At 37.0% G+C, this 22,348-nt stretch overlaps 4 protein-coding genes across 6 annotated transcripts in view; 3 read left to right on the top strand and 1 right to left on the bottom strand.

Annotated features, from left to right (window-relative positions):
* Window positions 1–22,348, bottom strand: part of ECHID (enoyl-CoA hydratase/isomerase D) — a 291,880-nt gene that overhangs the window by 70,320 nt on the left and 199,212 nt on the right. The window lies entirely within an intron of this gene.
* Window positions 10,094–11,662, top strand: LOC149534259 (uncharacterized). Its single transcript, XM_089806269.1, has 2 exons — window positions 10,094–10,509; window positions 10,708–11,662. Exon 2 carries the CDS (start codon window positions 10,740–10,742, stop codon window positions 11,313–11,315), a length of 576 nt encoding a protein of 191 aa, XP_089662395.1. The 5' UTR covers window positions 10,094–10,509; window positions 10,708–10,739; the 3' UTR covers window positions 11,316–11,662.
* Window positions 11,521–12,163, top strand: LOC149534258 (uncharacterized). Its single transcript, XM_089806270.1, has 2 exons — window positions 11,521–11,734; window positions 11,850–12,163. The coding sequence occupies exons 1-2, from the start codon at window positions 11,521–11,523 to the stop codon at window positions 12,020–12,022; spliced, it is 387 nt and encodes a 128-aa protein (XP_089662396.1). The 3' UTR covers window positions 12,023–12,163.
* Window positions 12,159–13,219, top strand: LOC149534257 (uncharacterized). Its single transcript, XM_089806268.1, has 2 exons — window positions 12,159–12,551; window positions 12,689–13,219. The coding sequence occupies exons 1-2, from the start codon at window positions 12,162–12,164 to the stop codon at window positions 13,103–13,105; spliced, it is 807 nt and encodes a 268-aa protein (XP_089662394.1). The 5' UTR covers window positions 12,159–12,161; the 3' UTR covers window positions 13,106–13,219.

The following is a 22,348-nucleotide window of genomic DNA, read 5'->3' as shown; positions in this document are numbered from 1 at the left end:
AGGATTTCAAGCATAGTCTTCAACAACCCTTATGCATGAAAAACTATAGAAAATATGAAGGTAACTTCAAATTTTCAAATTTAATTCAAATAGAATGTTAATTATAATTTAAGTCATTATTATACTATTGTAACTTCAATCTTTTTGTATTTTTAAATTATAGTTGTCAATATTACGAAGTAATTGGTAAATACTTGCTTAATATTAACAATGATCAAGAGATCACTATATACAAAAGAATGAACGATGTTTCCTTAGGAAACAATCATAAAGAATATAAACATTCTATTTGAGATACAAAAAACTAAATATTAGAAAGATTCTAACATTTACAGGATATTACAATAGATAACCATTAAATAGTAAATAATGATAATAGAAACTACCTATTATCGTAATACCCTCCCTCAATCGTTAATCTATCGACAATACCAAGTTGTTCTCTAAATTGAACAAACTTATCAGGACTTAAAGGCTTGGTGAGAATGTTTGCAGTCTGATCTGCTATAGGAATCCATTGCAAGTCAATTGTCTCATCTTCAACCAATTGTCGTATATAGTGATAGTGTACATCTACATGCTTGGTTCGTTCATGAAGATTGAATTTCGAGCTAACTTGATAACACCTTGGCTATCAACAAAGTAAGTTGTTGGGCCTGCTTGTGACATCTACATATCCCCAAGCATCCAACGAAGCCAAACAGCTTCACAACCTGCCTTAACTATCCCTCTGTATTCAGCCATTGTTACTTCTTACTAGTCCATATGATGGCACCGGAACCCAAATTGAACACATCCGAAAGTTGACTTTTTATCATCAACAAAACCTGCTCAGTCTGAATCTATGAATCCACTAAGTTTAGGATTAGAACTCTAGGAGTAAAGAAGTCCATAATCAATAATACCCTTCACATAATGAAGCACACACTTTGTTGTTATCCAATGATCAGCTTTACAAGCTGTCATAAAACGTGAGATGTAGCTGACTATGAATTTGATATCAAGTCTAGCAGCAGAGAGATAGATGAGGTTGCCTACTAGTTGCCTGTATGCAGTATCATCAATTAGAGGAGAATCAGACTCGGCTGACAACTTTAGACCTTTCTACATGGGTGTAGATGCGTGCTTGCAATTTTGCATACGAAACTTGTCTAACAAAGCCCTAGCATATTTGGATTGAGAAATGAATATACCAGTAGACTGTTGCCAAACCTCAACACCTAGGCAATAATGCATGAGCCCAAGGTCAGTCATATCAAAAGACTGGCATAAACTCTGTTTGATTCATTGAATCAAAGATGTCAAACTTTTAGTGATGATCAAATCATCCACATAAACGACTAGAAGGATGATGTCACTGGCAGTAGTCTTGATGTGAAAATTTGATTCTAAAGAACTCCTCTCAAAGCCTTGATCACTGAGGTACTTAACAATTTTCATGTACCATGCTCTAGGGGCCTGCTTCAAATCATTGAGAAGAGCTTTCACCAGTCTAAGAACCTGGTTCTTTACCAACAACCTTGAAACCAGGAGGCTATGTCATAGAGACCTCTTCTTGTAGATCACCATTCATGAAAGCACTCTTTACATCCATCTGATGGACCTTCCAGCCAACCTGTGATGCCAAGGCTAGGACTAATCTGATTGTGCTCATCTTTGCAGTAGGAGCAAAGGTCTCCTCATAATCAATGCCCCAACGCTAAGAAAAGCCCTTTGCAACTAAACAATCTTTGTACTTATCCAAAGTACCATTGGACTTGTATTTGATTTTGTAAACCCATTTGTAGCTAATGGGTTTTTTCCTTCGTGGAAGATCAAAAAGGACCCGGGTGTTATTCTTCAACAGGCTCTGGTGTTCAAATGTCATGGCTTGTTCCCACTGTGGTATTTCTTTAGCCTCGGAATATGTTTGAGGTTCAAACACTGTGAATGTTGGTAATGCAAGAAAAGTTAACTAACTCTATAGGTTTTTTCTTTTTCCGAGCAGTTTTCCCATCAATGAGTTCATCATCTTGAAGATCAGCAAGTGTCTTAGCCCACCACTTAGGTCGAAGAGGAGAATGACCAACACTACTATCAGAAGATGTTCTATGAACAGGTTCCTCATCAAAAGAATTAGGATCAAATTCAAGTGAAGCATCTACATATCTAGGTGATCCTGCAAGAGAAGTCAGAGGTGTCTATACAAGAATCACTAGTATAACTGGAGCTACTGGAGCCCTCCCATTAGGTGGACCTAATGAAAATCGAACACCCAAATCATGAGCCTTCATAGGCTAGTCTACTGGATTAGGAATAGGAGAAACATGCACGAATCCTCCTCACTGCTCATCAAAGACTATAGTGTGACTATATAGGAGATGAGGTGTCTCAGTGTCGATCAAGCGATAGGCTTTGTGAAGACTATTGTTGTTAAATACCAAAATTTTGACCTATTTAAAAATTAATTATAGTCATTGAAATGATTAGTTAAAAACTATTGTTTTTTCTTGTTCATGTGAAAAGGTAGTTATATTTAACCATTGTTTCATATGAATTTGGTTATCAATTATTATGTATAATTGCTTATTGATGATGGTAGTTAGCCATTACTTATCATATGTTGATAATGGTAGTTAGCAATTGCATTTTTACTGAATGATGGTAGTTAACTATTTCCTTTACAATTATCTGTGTTATATGTTGGTATGGATTTATCATGGAGAACATGTTATTATTGTGGAAAATGTTGCACGAGTGGTTGCAGGAGCAGACGAAGTGGAGAAAGCGTTGCTTAACGGGATCTACAAAATGGGGCACTACTTTAGACCATTTATCCAATCAATGGGTATGACCTCTAACTACCTTGGTAAGGACCTAGCAACTGCATAATAGGGTACATAAATAGGACATGCATGAGCTACTTGAGTAACATATAAAACATTTAAATATTTAAACATAATCAAAATTCATACCTTTGATGATTTATGTTGGCATCCTCATCATTTCATTATATATATAAATGCACATATGTAGAACGATATGATGCCACCATGGTATTAAATTATTCAAGCTCATCTCTATTAACATACGTATACATATATATATCCATATACATTGGGAGGATATCAAGATAAAATAAATTCTCCGAATTATGCACATATATAGATATGTGTATCCTGATAGGTATGACCTTGGACACAATAATAGTATGATGACATATATATATATATATATATATAATTAATTCTTCTTTTAATAAGGAGTACTTTGAATTCTGTTTTTAAATTATAAGTCTCTGTGAGGGACAATGAGTACACTTGGTGATATTTCTTTTTTTTAGAATCAGTGAACCAAGAAGCCTATTATCTTGTTTATAACTGCCATCTAGAGCCACGGCTTCAGTTCAAGCTTTCTCTCTTGCCTAGACATATATTTTCAGCTGCATTCCTTTCAAATTAACATCAATACTGCTCTCTTTCTCTCATTTTCTTCTCGTGTTCTTACTCCTTTCATTTGGCTCCCGATATTGAATGTGAAACAGAGTTTGCTATTTTTTTTAACAAGAAACTTTGTATTAGGCATCCACCTTGGCTATCCCAATCATTAAGAGTCGGCCAATCGGGACTACCTGAATTCATTCCATCATTGATCACGTTATGTGGATACTTCTATTTTCTTATCTGGTATATATGCATCTGAAGATGTAAGTTGGTTTTAAGTTTGCCAATGTTATTTCCTCAGTGCATGACTGTGCAATAAAAAGATGAATAATGAACAATTCATTTGATCAAGCTTACCATGTAACCTGACTTGTTCGAATCTAAAATAGAACGAATATGCAATGTATATGTTCACATTCTTGAATCAGCTTGTCCTTTATTTCTGAATTATAATCTTTTAATTTTTATGAGAGAGAAGTCCTTAAGTCACAAGGATGGCTTCATGCCAATAATACATTATCATCTTTACATCAGCTGAGTTTCAGCAAATGAACTGTTAATGGAAGAATTTCATTAATGAACAGATACCAAGGACTCACCCTAGTTGAATGGCCAAGAAAGAGGGTGAAGAGGTAAAAACGAAGTTCTACAAAAACAAGGAACAAAAACCAAATTTGATATGATAATTTAAACTTTAAGAACTATCAAATATCCTCATGCATGTCCAATCTACTTACCTTGTTGTCAAGTCAAGCGGTGGTGATTGGGTAATATAAACTCACCCAAAACCTTGGCCAAGGTCGTTAAAGGCATACGTGCCTTCTATAGTTCACATGATGTCGATGGCATAATTTAATCAAACATGTTTATCTATTACTGAGCGGACATTATAACATTGGTACAACTCAAATGGTTGGACTAATAGTGCACCAAGCCTAGCCCCGGGTAGGGAAGGCCTTTCTTGTTAAAAGATTATGTGGGGATTGATAAAGTCCGTGGTTGGGAGGTTAAGCCTAAGCTAATTCTTCTCCTCTTATCCGAAAGCCGAGGCTTGAACAACAATTATTTGACCCTTTAGTTAGATTATGTATGTTCCTCTTTCTTTCTTTACTATGCATTACTTTCTCTTGTAATTATTAAATATCATAGAATTGATGGTAATGATTTAAGTTCTTTTGTAATTATTATAGAAATCAATTATTTTAGTTGATTGTTATTTCAGTAAATTTCACATGAAATGGAATTAAAGATGTTCACTTCGGTAATTTGGTTTGAAGTATTTCTTTCATATATGTTTTAATTCAAATTACAGCTCTATCTTTCTAGACTAGAAAATTTGTTTGTTACATATGGTATCAAAACATTGGGTTCGACACTAAACCTTGAGAGCACCATCTAACAAGATTAGTAAACCTGAGATTTTCTTCGATTAAATGTAACAAGATGTATACACAAAAGACACCTTGCAAGAAAGCACAACATCCCATCTTCCCATACTTGATTAAGAACATGTCAAACTATAATTATACTTGTTGTTCCATGCCTCAAGACAACAAAACCTTAAAACAAGCTCTGCAACGAATTGGGAAGGAAAGAGTCAAGTGGACTCCTACTAGAAAGGCAACCTATAGAAACAAACTGATTCAAACTTGGAATGCCCGCCAGGTCAACCCTCTTATGCACTTTCATAGATCTTGGATGGTGCAAGATATATATAAAACCAAAACTGAAATTGAATGTCAAGCTGAAAATAAAATTTCAGAGTGACTGAATCTATAATGTAACACCCTTAGAAGAGGAAATTTTTGTACATAAAGGCTGCTGTAAATGTAGTAGAAAAGTTTGAAATTTAATAAATAAATTGGTCAGAAAAAATTGGCTATACATGTGTTCCTTCTACTCATAATTTTTTTTTTTATTGTGTAAACGTGTATAGAAAAAGAAACAAAAAATTTGACATAAGGAACTTACAATTGCTTTCAAGGCAAATAATTAAGAAACATGAACAAAGACAAGAATGTTGCAGACCACGAAATGGTCCATGAGAACAATTCACTACCTCCTACTGATCTGCTACTTTAGGTTTCGCAAGACACGCAAACGAAGTTAGACAATATTAGAGGATCGAATTGGTAGGCCAGATTGGGCAAAATCAAGAGGAAATGCAATCCTTGCCTCCTCCCAAAATAGAACCAGGAATCTCTGAGCACAACAAGAAAAACGCTAAAGCCTCACTTACCCAAACTGAGAAACAGAAGAAATTTGAAATAGTGACTTATCTGTGGATATTAAAAAAATCAAACCACCCAAGTTCTCTGGTTTTGAATCTGGAAAGGATGTCGAGCCCTAGTTAGCAAAAATGGAACAATATTTTGAGATTAGAAATTTTTCAAAGACCTCAAAGGCAATTTAGGGAATATACCATTTTTCAAGAGAAGTTGCCACTTGGTGGGGAAACACCAAGGTTGAACTAAATATAAAAACAATTGAAATTACTTGGGAGAAGTTAATAACCATCTTTAGAAACCATTGGTTACCCTAAACTTTCTACGACCAAAAGTTGTTGGATTCCAGAACCTCAAACAAGGAGATATGACCGTATATAAGTATTGGGAGAAATTCACCTGTCTGCTGAAATATGTACCTCTGTACCAACAAAATAAGAATCTGAAGGTGAGAAAATTTATCATGGGGTTAAATAATAGGATCGATGGAGCAGTTGATGTTCTCACTCCTCGAACCATGGAAGAAGCCCTAGAAAAAGTTGTCCGTCGAGAACATAAAATCAAGAGAGATGATTCTATCCGAGATAACAAAAGGAAAACAAGTTGGAATATAGAAGGTGCAAATAATGGATCCCACAAGAAGCATTATAAGGACTACAAATCTGACAAACCAAAACCAAGAGGGAATGGTATAAAGGATTTCAAAAGTAACCTCAATACAAGTAAGAATGACAAGGGAAATGAGAAGAAGGGGCCATCGTCAGGATGCTACAATTGCGCAGGAGATCACTATGCTAACAAATGCCTCCGTAAGACAAACACCAACCAACTACCTCGACCACCCCTTCCACCATAGCAACATGTTTACCAACAAAGGATTCACACAACACTTGATAATCGACAAGCAGAACAACCAATAGGCCTGATTGAAACTCCAAGTAAGATCTACGAAAACCTTGTTTCTATATTAATTGACATTGCAGCCTCTAAATGCTTTATATCACCTAAGTTATTAAGTAGATTTCCAAAGAGAAGTAGATTTCCAAAGAGAACTAGTTTTATGGTAAAACCATTGATAGTCAAGTATGCAAACCAGTCAAGGACTAAGGTAGAGCAGTGTCTGTTTGAGGCACAAGTTGATTTTCCAAACTTCTCCACCGAACTGAACCTATATGTAGCACCTCTTGGATCTTATGACATTATTATAGACCATAGTTCTGAAAATCACCCAAAAATCACGTAAATCGCATGAATTGCGATATGATTCAACCAAGCCGAGTTTTTGTGAATCTTCCATTGTAATTGGCGATTTTTCGGCATGAATCGCCGATTTAGGCGATTCATGCAAAAGATCGCCTGAATCTTCCTCGTGAATCGGTCGCGGCAGCCCATAAAGTTGCATTCAATTTTTTTTTAAAAATACATATTTTTATTGTTTTCTTTTTAGCCTTTCCTCTTTGTTTTAACCCTAAAGGGCCTTATAATTGTTAAGCATGAGTAGAAGAGAGAAAAGTGAGAGAGAAGAAGAGAAAAGAAAAACCATAGGTTTCCAACCGACAAGAAGGAAGAGCACCAAAGAGATCAGAAGTCCATTTGGGGAGGCCATAAATTGCATTGGGAGCACTAAGAAGTCAATATCAACACTCCTCAACTCATTTGCAAGAGGTAAGTGCTGATTTTTTTTGCATGTTAGTGTATTATGCATTTTTTGTTAAATTTTTTTTAGTTTTCATTTGCAAATCTTGAATGTTTTTTAGTTTTACTAAATTGCAAACTAGGGTTTGTTGTTTTGTAGCTTTTGTTTATTAGTTTCAAACTTTGATATTTTAGATGAATTTTTTTATTGCAGCAGCCCTTTGTTTTCATTTTCCGCAATGGGTAAAAATGATGAATGTTGGAAATATAACGAAAAGTTTCTTGGAAGAACCAAATTTCAAACAAAATGTATATTTTGTAAAGAAAAAATAAATTCTGGAGGTATTTATAGATTGAAATACCACATTGCTGCTATACATGGACATGATGTTACAATTTGCATTCAACAAACTGCTAAGGCAAAATGCACTTGTTTGGTGGCATTGGAAAAAATTGAAAACAAATTGAATAAGAAAATGCAACTTGAAGGGCTAAGGGGTATTGGCTCCCATGCTCCTGTAGCCGCATCTACATCTGCATCAGCTTCAGCATCCATAGGTTGTGTTGGAGAGGATTCTTTCAGGCCTCCTTTCCCTGCTAGTTCTAGTGCTCATGCGAGTGCTAGTGCTAGTCGGTCTTCTATTGAGACTAAGTCCAACTCCAACCTATTGCGACCTAGAGTGCAGAAAAATAGAATGGATAGTTACTTTGTGCCCCACACTACTCCTGGCTCCCAACCCACACTTGAGGGCATGGGTTTGAACAAAGAGATTCATGACACTGCCAGAAAAGATATTTGCAAATTTTGGTACTTTTGCAACATTCCATTTGTTGCAGCCAGGTAATTGATTCTTTTTTCTTTGTTTTCTTTAAGGTTAAACTTAAAAGTAAAAGTAAAACTTTAATTATATCTACTTGTTTTATCATTATGATTCATTGACTAATCATAGATTCACTTTACAAGCTTACATAATGATTTGAGTCTTTGGCATCTAAATTTTTAATCATTATCTATTTGTGACAGAGCTCCTTATTGGCAAAACATGATAGATGCATTTGCTATTTGTGGTCCGAGGTTCAAAGCCCCAATTGAGGCCGAGTTGAGTGGATACCTCTTAGATGATATGGTAGAGGATATGAGGGTTGAGCTTGAGGAGAACCGAAAAGAGTGGATCGAAAAGGGTTGCACCATCATGACTGATGGATAGATAAATAGGAGGAATAGAACACTCCTCAATTTTTTTGTATCTTGTGGAGGTGATTGATCATTCTACTTTCCTATATACATAATTGTGAATTGTAATTAACTATTTCAATTTTTTATTTGTCGATTGCTAATTTGTTGATGATCCATTATAATTTGTTGTTTTGTAGGATATACCATGTTTCTCAAATCCATTGATGCTTCCACTCATGTAAAAAATGTCACATACTTATGTGAGGTTATGGAGGAAGTCATAGAAGAGGTAGGGGAACAACATGTGGTGCAAGTGGTGACAGATAATACAGCAAATTATGTTGTTGCAGGTAAACTTTTAACTTTTCAAGTTATAAAAATAAATTTATTTGAATTTTGAACTTATTCTAATTCTAAGTTTCCTAAGTTCTAACATGTTTGAAATTTGAATTTCTAATTAACTTAAAATTGTTGTCGGTAAACTTTTGATGGAGAAGCACCCCACCATATTTTGGTCCCCTTGTGCAACACATTGCATTGACCTCACGTTGGAGGAAATTGGCAAGCTTGAGTGGGTCAAGTCATGTGTTAAAAGGGCAAAAAATATATGCAAATTTATTTATAATCATTCATTTGTCCTTAGCACAATGAGGAAGTACACAGAAGGCAAGGAGTTAGCTCGACCAGGCATCACGAGGTTTGCCTCGAATTTCATCACATTGCAGTCCTTGTTAACATCAAGGGACGATTTGAGGAGCATGTTTGTTGGGTGGGAGTGGATTTCATCTTCCTATGTCGCGACCACTGCAGGGGTAGATGTGGTGGATTGCATATTTCATGATGATGGTTTTTGGAAACCTGCTAGAGAAATCCTTAAGGTACCTTTATTGCAATTTAACATTTAGTATTTTACAGTTTACTATTTAGTATTTAATATTTAATATTTAATTGTTTAATGATTTAGTTTTACTTTAAGTTATATTATTTTATATTTAAGTTTTGACTCAAATTTTTGTTTTACTTTATATGTAGGTCACTGAGCCCCTTGTATCTCTCCTGCAAACTACTAATGGGGAGAAGCCCTCTATGGGCTACATATATGAGGGCATGGATATGGCCAAGGAAGCCATTAGAGCCCAGTATGCAGGAGTGCAGGAGAAGTATGCCCTTATTTGGGATATCATTGATAGGAGATGGCAGAATCAGCTGCATCGACCCATCCATGCAACAGCTTACTTTTTGAATCCGGCATTTCATTTCCGTCCTAACTTCAAGGCGGATGAGGAGGTTCTCATTGGCTTATATATAGTGATCCAGAGGTTGAGTAGTGATGAGGATAGTGCAACTGCAATCGTTGACCTTGACAAATTCAATAATAAAGAAGGGCCACTTTTCTCTGGCAGGATGGCTATAGATGCTAGGGCAACAATACAGCCAAGTAAAAATTAAAAAATATATTCAATGTTCATGAATCTAAACTTAAAGTTTATGACTTATAAGTTGTGCATTTTAATTTTAATTGTTGATTATGTAATTTTAGATTTGTAAATGAGACTAATTGTTTTTGTTTTCCCTTATTTCAGATCATAGTTCCAAAAATCGCCATGAAATCGCCGAAATCGCAATAAGATTCATGGCTCCCGATTTTTTTGGAATCGGAAATCGCTGGTGGCGATTTTTTCGCATGAATCGCCTGAATCGCCAAAATCGGCGATTCATGGAAAAAATCGCCAGAATCGCCATCGGGTATCGCCAGAAATCGGCCGCGGCAGCAAGGATAGAAAGTTCAATTTTTAAAAAAAAACACATGTTTTATTTGCTTTCTAAGTTGACTTTCCTCTTTGTTATAACCCTAAAGAGCCTTCTATTTGCTTAGTATGAGTAGAAGAGAGGAAGAGTGAGAGAGAAGAAGAGAAAAGAGAATCCATAGGTTTCCAACCGGCAAGAAGGAAGAGCACCAAAGAGATCAGAAGTCCATTTGGGGAGGCCATAAATTGCATTGGGAGCATTAAGGAGTCAATATCAACACTCCTCAACTCATTTGCAAGAGGTAAGTGTTGGTTTTTTTTTTGCATGTTAGTGTAGTATGCATTTTTTGTTAAATTTTTTTAGTGTTCATTTGCAAATCTTGAATGTTTTTTATTTTTAGTTTTAACTTTTACTAAATTGCAAACTAGGGTTTGTTGTTTTGTAGTTTTTGTTTATTAGTTGCAAACTTTGATTTTTTACATGAATTTTTTTATTGCAGCAGCCCTTTGCTTTCATTTTCCAATTTCCACAATGGGTAAAAAAGATGAATGCTGGAAATATAATGAAGAGTTTCCTGGGAGAACCAAATATCAAACAAAATGTATATTTTGCAAAGAAAAAATAAATTCGGGAGGTATCTATAGATTGAAATACCACATTGCTGGCATACCTGGCCATGATGTCACAGTTTGCACTCAACAAACCGCTGAGGCAAAACGCTCTTGTTTAGTGGCATTAGAAAAAATTGAACAAGACAAGTTGACTAAGAAAATGCAACTTGAAGGGTTAAGAGGTATTGGCTCCCGTGCTCCCACATCCGCAACCGCATCTACATCTGCAAGTGCATCTGCATCAGCTTCCGCATCCGTAGGTTGTGTTGGGGAGGGTTCTTCTAGGCCTCCTTTTCATCCTAGTGCTAGTGCTCATGTGAGTGTTAGTGGTAGTCGGTCTCATACTGAGACAGAGTCCAACACCAACCTATTGCGGCCTAGAGTGCGGAAAAGCAGAATGGATAGTTACTTTGTGCCCCGCACTACTCCTGGCTCCCAACCCACGCTTGAGGGCATGGGTTTGAACAAGGAGATTCATGATGCTGCCAGAAAATAGATTTGCAAATTCTGGTACTTTTGCAACATTCCATTTATTGCAGCCAGGTAATTGATTCTTTTTTCTTTGTTATCTTCAAAGTTAAAGTTAAAAGTAAAAGTAAAACTTTAATTATATCTACTTGTTTTATGATTTTAGTTTTTGAAATCTAAATTTCTAATCAATATCATTATCTATTTGTGACAGGACTCCTTATTGGCAGAACATGATAGATGCAGTTGCCATTTGTGGTCCGGGGTTTAAAGCCCCAACTGAGGCTGAGTTGAGTGGATACCTCCTGGAGGAAATGGTTGAGGATATGAGGCATGAGCTTGAGGACAACCGAAAGGAGTGGATCGAAAAGGGTTGCACCATCATGACTGATGGTTGGACAGATAGGAGGGGAAGAACACTCCTCAATTTTCTTGTATCCTGTGGAGGTGATTGATCATTCTACTTTCCTACATACATAATTTTGAATCGTGATTGACTATTTCAAATTTTGATTTGTTGATTGCTAATAGTAATTATAATTCGTTGTTTTGTTACTTGTAGGATATACCATGTTCCTCAAATCCATTGATGCTTCTGCTCATGTAAAAAACGCCACATACTTATGTGAGGTTATTGAGGAAGTTACAGCAGAGGTGGGGGAACAACATGTGGTGCAAGTGGTGACGGATAATGCAGCAAGTTATGTTGCTGCAGGTAAACTTTTAACTTTTTAAGTTTTGAAAATAAATTTATTTGAATTTTGAACTTTTTCTAATTCTAACTTAGAATTTCTAAGTTTCCTAAGTTCTAAGTTCTAACATGTTTGAAATTTGAATTTCTAATTATCTTAAAATTGTTGTAGGCAAACTTTTGATGGAGAAGGACCCCACCATATTTTGGTCCCCTTGTGCAGCACACTGCCTTGACCTCATGTTGGAGGAAATTGGCAAACTTGAGTGGGTCAAGTCATGTGTGGAAAGGGCAAAAAACATATGTAAGTTTATTTATAATCATTCATTTGTCCTTAGCACAATGAGGAAGTACACAGGAGACAAAGAGTTAGCTCGTCCAGGGATCACGAGGTTTGCCTCGAATTTCATCACCTTGCAGTCCTTGTTGACATCAAGGGATGATTTGAGGAGCATGTTTGTTGGGCGGGAGTGGATTTCATCTTCCTATGCTACGACCACTGCAGGGATAGATGTGGTGGATTGCATATTTGATGATGATGGTTTTTGGAAACCTGCTAGAGAAATACTTAAGGTAATTTTATTGCAATTTAACATTTAATATTTTACAGTTTACTATGCTAATTGTTTAATGATTTAGTTTTACCTTATATTATTGAATTATTCTATGTTTAAGTTTTGACTCAAATTTTTGTTTTACTTTATATGTAGGCCACTGAGCCTCTTGTATCTCTCCTACGAACTGCTGATGGGGAGAAGCCCTCTATGGGCTACATATATGAGGGCATGGATAGGGCCAAGGAGGCCATTAAAGCTCAGTATGCAGGAGTGCAGGAGAAGTATGCCCCTATTTGGGACATCATTGATAGGAGATGGCAGAATCAGCTCCACAAACCCATCCATGCAGCAGCTTACTTTTTGGATTCGGCATTTCGTTTCCGTCCTGACTTCAAGGCGGATGAGGAGGTTCTCACCGGATTATATACAGTGATCCAGAGGTTGAGTACTGATGAGGATAGCAGTGCTGCAATTATTGAGCTTGATAAGTTCAATAATAAAGAAGGGCCACTTTTCTCTAGCAAGGTAGCCATAGATGCTCGGGAAACAATACAGCCAGGTAAAAATTAAATAATATATTCAATGTTCATGAATCTAGATTCTAAACTTAAAGTTGATTATGTAATTTTAGAGTTAACTTGTAATTTGTAATTTGTAAATGAGACTAATTATTTTTATTTTCCCTTATTTCAAATAGATGGTGGCAAATGTTTGGGGCCACAACCCCAAAACTTCAAAAAATTGCCATTCGTATTCTGAGTCAGCCAAGCAGCGCTTCTGGATGTGAGCGCAGTTGGTCCATGTTCGAGCACATCCACTCGAAGAGGAGAAACAGGTTGACAGTGCAGAGGTTGAATGATCTTGTCTTCGTTCATTACAACCTCCGTCTTAGGATCAGACAGATTTTGGGCACTGACTCCTCTCCGATCATTCTGGAGGAGATTGATCCAGAATCAGAGTGGCTCACAGAGGTTGTAGATCCAGTCTTCACTGAGGAAGACCGTGCGTGGATTGACCAGGTGGATATAGAGGCTGAGGCAGCTAGAGCACGTTCTTCAGGCATTGGTAGACGCACACGTGCACGCACAGACACAGGCCCTAGCGACATTCGTGAGCCCATCTTATATGCGGGAGATATGGCTCGACAGTCCTCTAGGACCTACATTAGACGCCTTGCTACTAGGCAGACTGGATACTCAGAGGCTGAGGCTGAGGCTGTAGCCGAGCTTGAGGATGATGTTGAGGATGATGATGACTATGAGCCTGAGGCTTGAGCTGGAGCCTTGTTTTTATATTTTGTTTACAGATATTGATACTGAATCATTGATAGACATATGTTTCAAAGTTTCAAACTTTCATGGATCTTCATCTTAGATTCTTACATAAATTTAAGATTTGATGTCTTATGGATCATCTTACATACATTCTATGATTTAAATCATTATGATCATTTGATTTCTATTTACTTCAGCTAGCCTACAATTTACATTTTAGAATCTTAGATAACATAGTTACGTATGTGATGGATTTTATGTTTCATGTTTATGTATGTTAAGTTTTAACTTCTATTTGATGATGTTATAGTGTGCTTAAGTTATATTCAATAAAGGGTGCATGAAATAAGTTTTAAATTGTTAAAATCTTTAAATTTAACGGGTTTTTTCAAATTTGCCGATTCATCGCCGATTCATTGCCGATTCACGATTCGATTCGACCTTGCCGATTCCGATCCGATTCCGATTCACGTTTCTTTGTTTCAGATAGATGGTAGCAAATGTTTGAGGCCACAACCCCAAAACTTCAAGAAATTGCCATCCATATTCTGAGTCAGCCAAGCAGCACTTCTACATCTGAGTGCAGTTGGTCCATGTTTGAGCACATTGTAATGTCCCCATTTTTGAGATAGATTTTAATAATAATAGAGTTTAAATATAAGACTAAACAACTTAATAAATAATAAAATAATAAAACTTTATTGATCACATGATAATACAAAAATAGAGAGCAATAAACAATACAATATAATTAAGAATGTTAAATAATGATATATTATTAACAAGTTATTTATTATCAAACATAATCAAGAAGCAAATACATGAATAATGATATAATATAATTTAATGACAATAATAGATAATACAATGAATAATTAAAATTAAATTACTCTATAAATATAAACAAATAAAAAATGAAGGGTTACAACCCATAGCAAAAGGTGTATATGAAAAATATATAGTATGATATGAATTCTTTCCAAGGGGGATATAGGGGAAAAAATAATACTTCTTGTGGAGAAACATAATAAACGTCTCTGCTTGAATATGGAGACCTAGCAATACATATAAATATTGTTGTCACCGTTGCCATTGAGGCTATAAGAAATGATAGAGACCATCACATAATACCAATTGGATCTGAAGTGTCCCAGTCGACAATACCAGAGATAGGAGAATCTTCTATTAAATACAAATAAGGGGAAGACCAACAATTATAGGAGGATCGGACAGAGATACCTAACTAAGAGAATCATCCGAATTGGAAAAGAAGAAATACGGCAACATTATCATCGTCTATTAGAGGCTCTAGACATCTAGCGGCGGTAGCATATAGCGGACAGTATGCAAAGTTTAGTGCCAACATAACAAACAAGCCGACCAAGATAGACAAGTATGAGCCTAGCATATTCACTATTTCTAACTTAGCACTCCAATATGCAAACTCAGAATAGGGACCCGATGTATAAATCATAATTTGCAAACACTGTGGAAGAGTTAAACATTAATATCATTAGCAAATAAAAATAACTGGAAAGAATAGATCACCGGCAGTGAATGCAATATTATATCACACATCATTCAGAGTACATTTGCAAAGTGAAATATATTACCAGTGGTTGTAGCAGAATTATGCACATATGGTCATATCCATATAGCAGTCCCATAGATCACTTCAATAGAAGATAACACATCTAAAGACGAGTAATATCACAGGTACAAGGTATAATATCAGATAAAAGAATAAGAGAATATCCAAGTTTACATAGTTGGAGCAGCTTTGAACAACTAATTAATATACAAGTAAAGGAAATATGACTAAAACAAACATTGGGACTCATCAAACACATCCAAAGACAAACAATCTGTCAACCGACTGGATTGTCGTCAGTGTTTCTGCAACCGACAGGGTGATTGTCATCGGTGTTTTTGTATTCTATAGCCGACGGGTAAATAGTTTGTAGTGGACATAATGTTTGTGGTCGACGGACTCCTTCGAGAAGGTTCGGTGGATAGTATTTATATCTCGACTGGGATCATTGTAAATCATCATTGAATCTCATCTTATGAAGCATAATGTAATGCTTTGGCATATGCGAATAATAATCTAAAGAGTTCTACTGTTCGTGTTCATCATCTATGTGCAATTCTTAATTAACCTATGCGGTAAACATTTGGCGCCATTGCCTTATGAACCTGGAAGATGGGCGGAATGAAGATTAATGTCAAATCAGCTTAACAAGGATCGAAATAAGGCAAAGGGAAAAGATGGAATCCGTATTGAGCAAGAAAATTTAATTCTGGCACAGCAAGCCGAACGCCGAAGGAGATTTCAGAAGATTGCCGACAGAAACCGGAGCACGGAAGACTTGTTGGAGGAAACTCAGCAGCGGATGGAATTGGTGGAAGAAGCACGCGAGGAGTTTTTGAATTTGTGTTCGTCGAGGGAAGAGAATCCAGACGGAAGAGCATCGACTCGCACAACTCGGAGTGCCGACAAAGCAAGAGCATGGAGTGAACTCTTCGTCCAAGATATACTTCCACAAGGAACAACTTCAGAACACCCTTCTTCACCAAGGTTCGCAGCTATTGAGTATGTCGGTGTGGGAGACCAGTCTGCCGATGTGGCTGTAGGACTGAGCAATTCCTGTTTACAGAAACCAATCGTGATGACAGGACCAAAAGAGAAACTGCCAAAGTTTGATGGCGATGGTACGGCTGATCCCATCCGACACTGCAAAACATGTGAAACGATCTAGAGGGCAAATGGCATAACTGATCAAGATGATTGGATGAGACAATTTTCGGCAACCCTACGGAGCGTGGCAATTGATTGGTTTACTAGTACAGATCCACAAAAGCTAGATAGCTAGAATAACATCAAAAAGGAGTTTTAGGCCGAATTTCAACTGTTGCGTTACGATAATGAAATTGTTGCAGAAATCTTCAATACTAAGCAAGGGAAGAACGAAACTGTCCGTGTTTACAACAAGAAATTTAAAGAGTTCTGCTGTTCGTGTTCATTATCTGTGTGCAATTCTTAATTAACCTATGCGGTAAACACAATCAATTAAAGGTCCTTTTCAATCTAAAATCAATAGACAATCCTCATATAGACAATAATAAGGAATTAGATCAGTCAAATCAGACAAGGGTCATTACACACATCCACTCGAAGAGGAGAAATAGGTTGACTGTGCAGAGGTTGAATGATCTTGTCTTTGTTCATTACAACCTTCATCTTAGGATCAGACAAATTTTGGGCCTTGACTCCTCTCTGATCATTCTGGAGGAGATTGATCCAGAATCAGAGTGGCTCACAGAGGTTGTGGATCCAGTCTTCACTAAGGAAGACTGTGCATGGGTTGACCAGGTGGATATAGAGGCTGAGACTGAGGCTATGGCCATGGCAGAGGAGGCAGCTAGAGCATGTTCAGGCACTGGTAGACACACACGCGTACACACAGACATAGGCCCTAACGATGTTGTTCGTGAGCCCATCTTACATGCGGGGGATATGGCTCGACAATCCTCTAGGACCTACCTTAGACGCCTTTCTAGTAGACAGACTGGATACTCAGAGGCTGAGGCTGAGGCTGCAACTGTACTTGAGGATGATGATGAGGCTTGCGCTAGAGCCTTTTTTTTAATTTTGTTTACAGATATTGATACTGAATCGCTGATAGACATACGTTTCAAACTTTCATGGATCTTCATCTTAGATTCTTACATGCATTTATGATTTGATGTCTTATGGATCTTTATCTTACATACATTCTATGATTTGAATCATCATGCTTATTTGATTTCTATTTACTTCCGCTAGCCTACAATTTACATTTTACATAACATAGTTACATATGTGATGAATTTTATGTTCCATGTTTATGTACGTTAAATTTAAACTTCTATTTGATGATGTTATAGTGTGTTTAAGTTATCTTCAATAAAGGGTGCATGAAATGAGTTTTAAATTGTTAAAATCTCTAAATTTAAAGGGTTTTTTCAAATTTGTTGATTCATCGCTGATTCATGGGCGATTCATGGCTGATTCACGATTCGATTTGACCTTGCCAATTTCAATCCAATTCGTATTCTCACTACTTTGTTATAGACATTAATTGGCTCAATGAGAAAAGGGCCAAGGTTGATTGTCTTGCCAAAACTATAGACTATTTGGATGACCAAAGAAAACCTGTAAGCATTAAGAGACTTATACATGAAATTAAACCAAGACAGATATCTGCCATGCAACTCAAGAAATCTGGAAGAAAAGGTTGCAAGATCTTTGCAGTAAGGATTCAAGATTTGAGGAAACCTATAGATGCCATATATGGAGATGACTACATTATTGAAGATGGAGAAATTAGAGAAAATGTGAAGAAATACTTTGAGGAGAAGTATCCATACCTCAAGAAATTCCAGGATGTGTTTCCAAAAGAACTTCCCGGACTACCTCCATCTAGAGTTTTTGATTTTACCATAGATTTAGTACACAGAACAGAACCTATTTCTCGAGCTCCTTATTGGATGACCACCAAGGAATTAATGGAATTACAACTACAGTTGCAAGATATGTTAGATAAGAAACATATTCAACCCAATGTTTCACCCTCGGGAGCCCTAGAATTGTTTGTCATAAACGACGGAACTATAAGATTGTGCATAGACTATAGGATGCTCAATAAAGTCATCATCAAAAATCGATACCCACTTCCTCGAATCGACGACCTCTTTAATCAAATAAAAGACGTTACAGTATTTTCCAAGATTAAGGTTGGGATATCATCAACTCTGCATCAAGGATGAGGACATTCACAAAACTGCATTTAGAACTAGACACGGGCATTATGAGTTCACAATATTGCCCTTTGGCTTAACTAACGCTCTGACAGCTTTCATGAATTTGATGAACAGTATTTTTCACGATTATTTGGATAAGTTTGTATTGGTCTTCATAGATGATATTCTAATCTACTCAAAAAACAAAAAAGAACATCAAGAGCATCTAGAAAAAGTCCTACAAAGGTTGAAAGAATATAAGCTATACAGGAGGTTGTCTAAGTGCACTTTTTGTTAGGAAGAGATCCAGTATTTGGGACATATTATTTCAGCTAAAAGAATAGTTATAGATCCTTCAAAAATCAAAGCAATTAAGGAATGGCCTATACCTAAAAAAGTGACAGTAGTCAGAAGTTTCATGGGGTTGGCAAGGTTCTATAGGAAGTTTGTTAGAAATTTCTCCAAAATAGCTTATCCAATCACTTCACTTCAAAAGAGGGAAAGAAATTTATATGGACTGAAAAATGTCAGTCAGCTTTTGAGTATCTGAAGAGAAGTTAACTATTGCACCTATAATGAGAGTACCTGACCATAAAAAGAGATTTGTAGTTATAATTGATGCATCTGGGGAAGGATTAGGAGGTGTACTAATGCAGGAAGAGAAAGTGATTACGTATGGGTCAAGGAAGTTAAAGAACTACAAGCAAAATTACGCTCCTCATGATCTGGAACTAGTAGCTATTGTGCATGCCCTCCAAATGTGGAGGCACTAGTTGATTGAGAAGCCTTTTGAACTTCGATCTAATCATCATGGCCGAAAGTATATCTGTACTCAACCCAACCTTAACACCAAGCAAAGGAAATGGTTGAAATTTCTAGTAGATTACGACTTTGACATCAATTACATTAAGGGTAAAAAAAACAAGGTAGCAGATGCCTTAAGCAGACGAAGACATACTTCCGCAAAGGTCATCATAAATTTCAGATTAATGGATCAGATACTGCAACATTTAAAGCAAGATGAATTCTAGAATCTATACAGAGGTTAGCCATGCTCTTCCCAGGGATCCACAGGATCCCAAGTACATAGATTTTAGAATAGAAGAAGATGGATTGTTAATGCATCATGATAGAATTTATACATACCCAAGAAAGCAAAATTCCAAAGAGTAATTTTGGAGGAATTCCACTTAGCTCCTTATTTAGGAGATCCTGGGGTGACTAAAATGTTGACAGAAATAAAACCACTATATTCTTGGTGTCGTCGGTAAATATTGTGTAGCCAACAGGTTGATGTCGTTGGTAAGTGTTATGTAGCCGACGGGCCCCTTCGAGAAGGTTCTTGTTATTGTAATGTCCCCTCTTTAGTTCGACATGGCATTGATCATGGATTTGCCTATTCCAGACTCTCGTAGGCAAATGGTGTGGAAAGAGAGTCAATTCTGCGGATCAGATAGTCATATCTTGCTCTTGAAGAAGAGTTAAGAGGTTATATTTTATCATTATGTGATATTGGGGCCCACATGTTATAATTTTAATTTGAGTTGCACTTTTTATTTTATAAAATTACTTTATTATAAAAAGTGCATTATAATGAGAAATTATAAAGGATGTTTCTAGAAGTTCTAGCAACTTCTTAGAAAAGTGAATAAATAGAGGGCTGGGCCTCTCATTTGGACATGCTTGGATTGGAGAACTCTTCTACTTCTTCATTGTGAAGACATTTGTGGACTTTGGATCTGCAAATTATTCGATCTTTGGGAACGAATCACTCCCTTGGATTGGCGACTTTGAGGGTGTGAAATATCACCTGAATTGTTGCATAATTGGAGTTGGTATTCAGCCATCTCATTGGAGCTTATTGAGAATTCGTTGTTAGGGTTTGTTTTTGGTTGGAATAAGGATTTCTGATTTGCCCTATCATTGGAGAAGCATTTGACAAGAGTTTGAAGACAGAATAAGTGCATTTTCAGAATTGGTAAAGCAGGGTTCGGAACCACATAATTGCTCATATCTCCTCAACCCCTTGGAGTTATTTTTTATGGTTTTACAGGGTTACTACCTAACCCTAGGCGCCCATTTTCCTTGCATTTGGGGGTCCCAAAACCCTAATATTATTTTATTTCAGCAGCCGTACAGGTACGGCCTGGTACGGCCCTGCTAGTTTGGGCAGCAGCAGCAAATTAAGGACAGTTTGGGGGTGCGGTTGGAGGTCTTCATCAACGATCTGCAGCAAAACGTGGTGTTCTTCCATAGTTCTTCAAACCAGGTTCTTGCATTCTGAAATATATGTCAATTTTTGGGTAAATTTGCTGTCATACAGTCATTGTACTAATCAGTCCAAAATTGGTAATAAAATAATTTCAGAATTTATTGCATTGTAATTGAAATATAGTTCAATGGCTTTATATATATTGTAATTCTGTGATTATATTCTGAAAGTATCAAATCTGAAATTACCATATTCTGAATATTGTTACTGTTACACGCCAAGTGTTTGACAAAATTCCTAAGTTCAGTTTGAGGGTTTCTGTGGCCTTTATAGAGAGGGTCATTACAGTGGTATCAGAGCTATAAGTCCTGCCATCCTGTGGAGGTCTTATAGGGAATTTGGAACAGCTAGATAGGAGGGAAAGTGTTTGACGAAATGTCAAAACACTAAAATCAGAGCATGCGACAAAGGCCTTATAATTTTCGCAATACCAAAGCAAGACAAGATAGGATTTCTGACCTGCAGAGCGAACAGTCTAGCTCATCTATCCAGGTGGACATAGAATCCAGTCATACAGACACAGGGGAGGTATTTTTTGATCAAGACTACGACTACAATATGGATAGAGGCGGGAATGCCGGTCCAGATCCGCAAGAGGAAAGATTTTTACAGTTATTAGACACCCTGGCACAGGGACAGCGATTAGCCGAACAAAGAGCACAAGAACAGAATCAGAGAATGGAGCTTATGATGCAAATGATGGCTCGACAAATGGGGTTGAACGCTAACATAGGTGGAGGAAATAATCAGAATGGTCACAATCAGAATGGGAATAATCAGGATGAGAGACATAATAGAGGCGAACAAATTGGGAACAATTTCGGTCATGCCCCCCAGCAAGCTCGGACAATAAGTTCGAGGCCTATGATTCCTACGTTCCTTCCTAGAGCTCCAGAGCAGCTGGTACCAGAACCCCAGATCACTGACATACAGGATCAGCTGAGGAGAGATTGGGAAGCAGGAGGACCAGATTTTACAGCTGCAATCACCTTTAGAGAGTATATGGATGTGCGGATGAAGCATATGCCCCATGGACAAGACAGGACTCAGAACTATGAGCTACGAAAGAAAGTAGGAAAACTACAGTTACCATATTATGATGGCTCGGGGAAGTCTACAGCAAGAGCTTGGGTTCAAAAGCTTGACACATACTTTCAATTGAATCCTATGTCTGAGGAAGAAGCTATTAAGTATGCAGCAATTCACCTGGATGGGTTAGCACACGAATGGTGGCATCATGGTATGATCACTATGGGTCATGCACACATTACCTCATATGTGGAGTTTACGGAGAGACTGATTGAACGTTTTGATAAGAAAGATCCAGAACTCCATTTCAAGGAATTAGCCCAGCTTAAACAGTGGGGCTCATTGGAAACATACATTTCAGAGTTTCAGAAACTTGCAGTGTTAGTAACAGATGTATCTGAACGAAGGCTATTGGTTTTATTTATGGATGGGTTAGTTGATCCGTTGAGAGGGTGG

Source organism: Cupressus sempervirens, chromosome 10, assembly GCF_028749045.1.
Source record: "Cupressus sempervirens isolate cs-2001-9-10 chromosome 10, ASM2874904v1, whole genome shotgun sequence".
Lineage (NCBI taxonomy): Eukaryota > Viridiplantae > Streptophyta > Pinopsida > Cupressales > Cupressaceae > Cupressus > Cupressus sempervirens.
This window is presented reverse-complemented; position numbering and strand designations above follow the sequence as displayed.